The sequence below is a fragment of the Emys orbicularis genome, chromosome 22, assembly GCF_028017835.1.
Source record: "Emys orbicularis isolate rEmyOrb1 chromosome 22, rEmyOrb1.hap1, whole genome shotgun sequence".
NCBI classification, from domain to species: Eukaryota; Metazoa; Chordata; order Testudines; family Emydidae; genus Emys; species Emys orbicularis.
Genome location: NC_088704.1, coordinates 9149703 through 9157165, shown reverse-complemented (window position 1 = coordinate 9157165; position 7463 = coordinate 9149703). Strand labels below are relative to the sequence as shown.

Genomic DNA, 7463 nt, shown 5'->3' with positions numbered 1-7463 from the left:
AATCATCCTTTCGTTTAGATATTGGCCTTAATAACCTCCTGCAGCAGTGAGTGCTACAGGTGAATCATACCCTGCTTATACAACAAGAAGAAGAAGAATTGTTTAGTGCTGGGGTTTGAATGACCTTGTTTGTTTTCTGGCCTGCAGAAAGGCTTGTCCTAATAAAGGTGCATGGCATGGCACGGCAGTGGTGGAGCTCAGCTGTTAGACCGTGTTTCTTAAAGGACCAGTCCCTGTACCCCAGAGGCTTTCTCAGCGGACTGCCTGACTCCCCCCTTTCGCACTTCCTCTTCCTACACGTTGTTGGGGTTGTAGCACAACAAGTTGAACTCAAGGTTCTCGTCCCAGTGCCTGAGCAAAACAAACAGCTGCCGGGCTGCGGCCTTGACGGTCCCCAGGCTCCGGCCCTCCGGGAACTCCTGCTCACTCAGCCACATGCTGGCCTTGCCGGCCACCAGTTCCCACTCAATGAAGTAGGAGGCGGAGCTGTGCTCCAGCCAGGCCAGGGCGACTGCTGTGGCCCAGAGCATCCCCTCTGGCTCAGCCCATTGATGCAGCTCGATGTCAAAGAGCAGAGACTGCAGCTCGGAGCTGTCAGACTCCGAGCCTCTGCCGCTGTCACTCTGCGGCTCCCGAGGGGACTGGGTGCTCTCAGGGGAGGAGAAGCGGCGGATGGTGATGGCAGGAGGTGAGAGTTCGTTCTCAGCTTTCAGGGCCTTTGAGAGGCTTTCCACTGCGCTGCCAGAGAAGTGGCGAGGCCGGCCTGCGTCTCCCGTAGCCTCGCCATGGCTGTTCAGTGCTGCACCGGGAGTGAAGTCGCTGTCTGAGGAGCTCTCTCTGGGAACGTCATTCGGTGCCAGCAGCTGCCGGCTGCATCCAGGGCTCTTGGGCTCCTGAGGTGGGCCTGACTTCTTAGTGTTGTAGGAGCTGGCGGAGGGGCTAAGAGCCATCCGGTGGCAGGTGAACGGAGACGTCCACTTCAGCTTCTCCATGGGAATGCTGATTGCGTGGCAGAACGCCGGGTTCAGCAGGAAGGCACCGCAGGCCAACTGCAGAGACACCTGTGGAGAGGGATAACAACACTTCCTTAGGGAGGCGCTGAGGTAAGGCCCTGGGGAAGAGCGCATTCTGTGTGCACAGACAGGGCTTTGGAGCAACCTACCCACCAAGAATCCACCCCATGGGTGCTTGACAGGAGAGGCACCAGCTGGGCCCTCGTGCCCCCAAAGTAGTGGGGTCCCCTCCACAGTTTTGGGTCCAAAAGGTTGCTGGGGGGAGAGGTGGCCCCAGCTGGGCCATATTTTCCCCCTTTTCCCCCAGTGCAGTGGTCTCTGCTTTGGCCTCTTCTGCCCCTACCAGTTTTGGGATGTTTTCCAGCCCAATTGGGGGATTTGGGGATGGGAATTGGGTGTCTGCTGATCAGAACTCAAGCTAACACACATGTATGTGTGGTGTGGCTATGTGTGTGCATGGTGATATGCCAGAAGAGCCCCCACCACCTCCCATCATCCCAATGACATGAGCCTGAGGTCTGGTTTGGTTGCTTACCAGGGGTAGGTAGTCAATGTTTTCATTGCTGCTCTCGGAGCTGGGTTCATTCACCCGACTTGGGGATTTACTCATGAAGCCTTTGGCTGCTCGAGTCAGCAGTCTCGTTTTATGAAGGGTCAATCTGCGTCAGGACAGACATAACAAAGGAGGCATTTACATACCTGCCTCTCAGACCCATTGCCTCCAACTAACAAATCACCTCTCAGCATTTCCAGTAACTGACACACCGCGCCCTACACTAAGTCATGTGGTAGCGCAGCTGTCAGAGAAACATATGCTCGGTCTGGCTGCGAGACATCAATTCAACTGGCTTCCCATACAAGAGACACAACCCCCTCTCCCCTTTCTCTTCTGCACTAGACTGTCACGCGGCCTTGCCTCTGGTATGGGAAATTCTCCCCACTCTGCACAGATAAGTCTCCTCAAGCTAGCATATGCCCATAGGAAGGCAAATTCCATCCAGGAACATCTCCTGTTAGACTCTCCAAAAGATCAGACTGGGAGGGGACATTCTGAGGACCATCATTTCCGAGTGGCCCAGAAGCTAATGCTTCAGCTTGTCAAAAACATGGGAACCCTGATCCTTTTCTTGTCACTTTCTGGATGAGCCATGTGACTCCGGCAGGGGTTTCCAAGGACCGGAGTCAGGGAGGTAGCCAGAAGAGAGCGTGAGAAGTCTGTAGGTAGGTGGGGAAGAGAGGGGGCATTTTGCCTTGATCCCTCCTCTCTTAACGTCATTAGAAAAAGGGAAAAATTTAGGATTTTTTTGGTCAAAAATGCCTAAGTGACTTAGGAGCCTCTGTCCCCTTGGATTTCAATAGGCCTAGACAAGCACAATTTCTCCATACCAGATGACATGGAGATATCCCCACCCTTCCCTCCCTGGATGGCTCAGGGACATGGTAGTAGGCTACAGAATCTTTCAGCACTAAGTCTCTGGTTTAAATGCAGCCTAGCTAGACAGCGACTGCAAAATGTTCCCATCTTTTGTCTGGTCACTGGTCAACGTCACATGAATTTGGGGATCTGTGGGCAGGTGTCCACACCACACTTCGCACTACTCACCCCTTTCAGCAGAGAGACCCAGGCCAACTCCCCTCACTGGTGGCCCTTCCAAATCAGAGTTAGGGAGCCCTGGTGGGGCAATCTGATAAAGCTTGTCTTGCTGCTGCCATGTGATGCCTGTGTCTAGACTAGAGCCTACACAAACCAAATCCTCCTCGCAGTTACACCACTGATTTTAACAGGCTGCAGCACTGGCCCAGTACTTCCCTTCCTTTTACAAGCACCAAATTTGCACGATACATTTAAAATAAAGAATAAAAAAAAGAGGCAGTTTGCTAATCGTCAGGCTCACCTTGTTGGCTGATTGTCACTAAGCCTGGCTCACAAGCTGTCTGCCTGGCCCAGTAAACCAGCCAACGAGTGTCACAGTATCAAAGCAAGAGTGAGCTGCAGAGCATTTTGGTCAGTGAAATTCCCTTTACCAACCCCCCTTTCTACAGTGTAACCAGCTGCCCATCTGCCTGATGTGGACACACCCCCAAACAGCCTACAGGCTTTCCCTCGTGTGGATTCTTTTTGTCAAACCCACAGCCAGGAGAAAACACGGAGCAGTGGAATACTCCATCCTGGGGTCTCATTGAGTCAGAGAATGCTCTGCTGCCCCTTACCTGGCAGAAAAAAGGGTATCAATAGACTTCTGGGAGTGAGCAGAGGAAGCAGACGGACTCTGCAGCGGAGCTGGGGAGAAATACAGAGCCAAGGTGAGGAAACATCTGGCATTAAGGAAGCGTTAATCAGGGAGTGCTGGCTGGAGGCTGGGCTCCTGGGTTCTATTCCTGGCTTTGATACTAAATTGCTTTGTGACCTTGGACAAGTTACTTCATCTCGCTCTGCCTCTGTTTCCCCATGTGTCTAATGGAGATAATGATACTTATCCACCACTCAAAAAATGTTGAGATGTTCATATGAAAGACTATCTGGGAGATGCTGAGTGCTTAGCACCTCTAGAAATCAGAGCACTGATTTAGCTGCCTAAATATGGATTTAGGTCTCTAATTTTAGGCACCAGTGTTTAAAAGATGTTGGCCAAAGTAGTTCTAAATAATTCAGTTAAGAGCCCAAATCACCAGCCAAAGTCATGGGCAGGCACCAGATTTAAAATGCAATAGCTGAAAATCATTTTCTCAGGCACGGAGCTGCCGACACCTGACTTCAGAAGTCTGAGCTCTCTCACCAACCCCTGGCTCAGCACAGAAAGATGTTGCCCTGCCATTGGCTGTGACCAGTGGTGGCAGGAGAAGCACAGAACCCTGAACTTAGATCCTGGCAGGTTTAAAAAATTTTCAACTTGAAACCTCAGTCGGATGAAGTGGTGCCACGGCGACCTTGAGAAATCCTGTGCATGTCTTGCTCTTACCTTCCGGGACACTGTAGCGCTCCCAGCCGGAAGAGGCAGGTGTACTGCCGGGCGACAGGCTGTTCTCATCTGCATCTGCAACAGCAGAAGCACAATGGCCACATCACCCTTCTCCACATCATTACCATGTGTCAGCATCACCCTGGCCTCAGAGTGAGGGTCACAACCCGGCCCCCTTGCCCTCAGCATGACCATCCTCCTCCATAACAGCCAGCACTGCCTGTCTGTCTGCTAGCTTGTTCGTCACCCTTGGCACCACAACAGACTACCATCTCCCTCCTCCTCCTGGTTACCATGGCTTGGCCAGATCGTCCGCTGGTGTACGCTGGGTAGCTGCATTGGTTTCAATGGAGTTCTGCTGATTTACACTAGCTGAGGATGTAGCTACCTTCGACACCTGTCTCCAAATCAAAACCACTGCCATGGCTACACTGAGAGGGAAAGTGCCATGTCAGGATTACACAGTGTGACAGTTCTGTTAACCACTGTCATGGTTCTGCCTCACTGCCGTGGCGCCTCCTGCTGGTCATTCTGGGAATTAGCACAGTCTTTTCGCAGGGCGCTCTCCTCTGGAGGTGTCTTGCCTGCCGTCACTTCTGCTCTGGACCCACGTCGCCTCAAGAATCGCGGCATCCTCTTCAGGACAGAGCCCTCCGGCCGTGCCCCATTCTGTTCTCCCCCCACCTTTCTGGGGGAGCAGCAGTCCTCTGTCCAGCCACTCGCCTCTGTGGCAAACTGCAGCCCTTCACTGGCCACTCCCCTCAGTGGCAAGTCAGGGGGGAGACCCGGGCCCACCCGCTACTCCGGGTCCCGACCCAGGGACCCTGTAGGTGGCAGCCATGCTCTGTCCGTTTCCACTGTCCCCACCGTCCATTTCCCTGGGCCACTTTCCCGTAGCCCTAGCACCTCTGCCCCGTATCCGGGCTTCAGTCTTTCAGCCAGTCAGGCTGGAGCTCCCTCTCGCTCCCCTGACCCAGCCCAACACTGCTTTGTCCCGGTGCTGGCAGTTCCCTCAGCCCTTCAGGGACCCAGTCCCTTCTCCCAGGGCTCCCAAGGGGGAACGGACTCCTCTGCCTTGCAGCTCTCTTTATATATGGGCCTGCTCTGCCCTGATTGGCTGCTCCTTGCAGCCCCTCACTGATTGGCTGCCTGCTGCGCAGCCTCCCCAGGGCTGCTTTTAACCCTTTCTCCACCAGTGTGGGGCAGACACCCCATCACAACCACATTCAGCATCCTTGGGCCCCTCTTCCGCCTTTACCAAACCCTAATCCTGAACAGAGATCACTGCTTCCCAACCATCAACCCCTGCCAAATCCAGCTCACCCATCACCACTGCATCGTCATCACTATTTGTTCCATGTGCACCTCCACCACATCTACTTTCTCTTCATGGCGCCTGATGGGCTCCTTCAATGGACCTCAGTTCTGCTTAGGACAACCAGAGCTCGAAGGGTGAAGGGGAAGAAATTCCAACCCCAGAAGATGCATTCTAACATGTCTTGGTGGAGCTGGCTGTACCGTCCTACTGAACTGAAAGGCATGAGCACCTGAGGCTATTTAGCCTTTTAAAAGGAGGCTCCCAAAGGGTCAGACATTGCTGTGTCCCTCTGCAGATCTGAATCCACCAATCAGGCTCTCGTGACCTTCATTCTAGTCTACTCTAATCCAGGAAGAGAGTGTGGCCTAGAACCTGGAGCAGAGCAGGAGTCATTCCTACTCCCATCTCTACCAATGAGTCACCATTTGACCTTGGGCAAGTCATAAAAATCAGTTTCCTCTTCTGTAAAATGGGGACAATCCCGTTTTTTCCAGAACGCTGTGCGGTTTAAGGTTTGGAAACTGCTCAGGAATGCTGGAATGGAAGGTGCTACAGGAATGCGCATGCCAAGACAGTCTGTTTTTTATTCATTCCAGGAAAAAAATCTAGAATTTATAAGCCTCAAACTCTGAAATAAACCCAGTGCGTTTTGAGAAATGTGATTTATCTGAGCACGTAAAGAAAATGGGAAGCAAGTTACAGCATCATCAGACATGTTATTGGCTGCACCTGGTTGGCTTTTTTAATTTCCTTTAATGGTGTTTTTCTCTCTTTTAGCCAGAGATTTCCTCCTCTCTCTCTCTTGCTCTCAGTGATGGGAAAACTTTCAGTGTCTCAGAAATGTTTAGGATCCAAGCCGTTGTGCTCATCCTCCCAATGCAACCCCCGTATCTCCCCCGTGCTGCCAGGGAACCTGGAGTACACACTGGGACAGCGCTAATGATCAAGTGCTGATAACTGAGCTTTTCAGGTCAAATTACCCCTGAGAAGCTGGGTAGCTTGGAAAGAAGCTGTCATGCCCACTGGATTATTTAGCAAGTCTAACAATGATTGGTGCCAAGGTCTAATCTTTAGGGAGTGCAGGAGGCATGGAGCTGAACCTAGAGCAAACAAGGGCTGGTGTGGCAAATTTCTGAAGCCTTTATGGAGGGGCCAAAATCTCGTCAAAGTACAACTCTGAACAGTGGGCATACTGGGATACTGAGGCATCCAGTATCAAGGCACTGGTCAGGGGGATGGGCTGGACTCAGCTACAGTCATTATGGAAGGGTCTTTCATTGATAAGATGTGGGGATGCGAGCTAGGAGAAGTGACAACCCAATTTTAAAGACCATCAACCTCAGACTGTGGAACTCACTACCACAGGAAATTGTGGAAGCAAATCCTGCAGTAACATTCAGCAAGGATTAGGTGTTTAATTGTACGATTCCAAATAGCATCTGTGGGTCCCTCTAGCTAGGGCAGAAATGACTAGAGATGACAATCCTCACAGTTCAAAGAATAAATAGATCATTAGTAGGGGTCAGGGAGAATCCTTCTCCTCCACAGTGGTAGAGGATTGCACAGTTTGGTGCATTGTGAGGAGGTTATACCCTCCTCTGGACCATCTGGTATTGCCCAGGGCCACAGAGAAGATACAGGATTAGATGGACCATTGGTCTGTTCCAGCTTGGCAGATCCGACATACCTGTGTATATACGTGTCAATCAGTGGAGTGTAATTGATGCGAATAACTTGAACTGTTTTCTCCACTGACTTCAATAAAGCTAAGCCTATTTCCGCAGCTAAGGATCCAGCCTGCCTGTTTGTATTTATTGTTATGTTTCAATACATATAAGAGGAGCTGGCAAATGGCCACTGTTCCCTTCCGGGGCTGATCATAGAAACGCCTCCATTACAACATAACAACATCTGGATGTATAGCTAGTTCAAAACATTATTGTGCGACCCTCTAGACAAGCCTTCTGCAGAGACCTAGCTCAGCTGATTCTAGATATATTCGGAGAGAGAGAACATTTTTCAGCACAGTTACTTTCCAAACAATCATGAATTCCAGCTCTTTCCGTATCCCTGAAGGAGAAGATCATTTTAATTCAGCAGCAGTCATGACTGCGTGAGACAAAGTCCAACCTAACTTATCTTCATTAGTAGGAGATTTACAGAGACAGTCAA

General features: G+C 51.3%; 1 protein-coding gene across 1 annotated transcript in view; it reads right to left on the bottom strand.

Annotated features, from left to right (window-relative positions):
* Window positions 1-293: 293 nt before the first annotated feature.
* VWA5B1 (von Willebrand factor A domain containing 5B1) overlaps window positions 294-7463 on the bottom strand; it is a 57430-nt gene continuing 50260 nt past the window's right edge. The window contains exons 18-21 of the mRNA XM_065421402.1: window positions 3974-4048; window positions 3225-3294; window positions 1549-1672; window positions 294-1061 (exon numbers count right to left, since the gene is read on the bottom strand). Of these exons, the coding sequence (XP_065277474.1) occupies window positions 294-1061; window positions 1549-1672; window positions 3225-3294; window positions 3974-4048 (1037 nt within the window). The remainder of the gene's footprint in view (window positions 1062-1548; window positions 1673-3224; window positions 3295-3973; window positions 4049-7463) is intronic.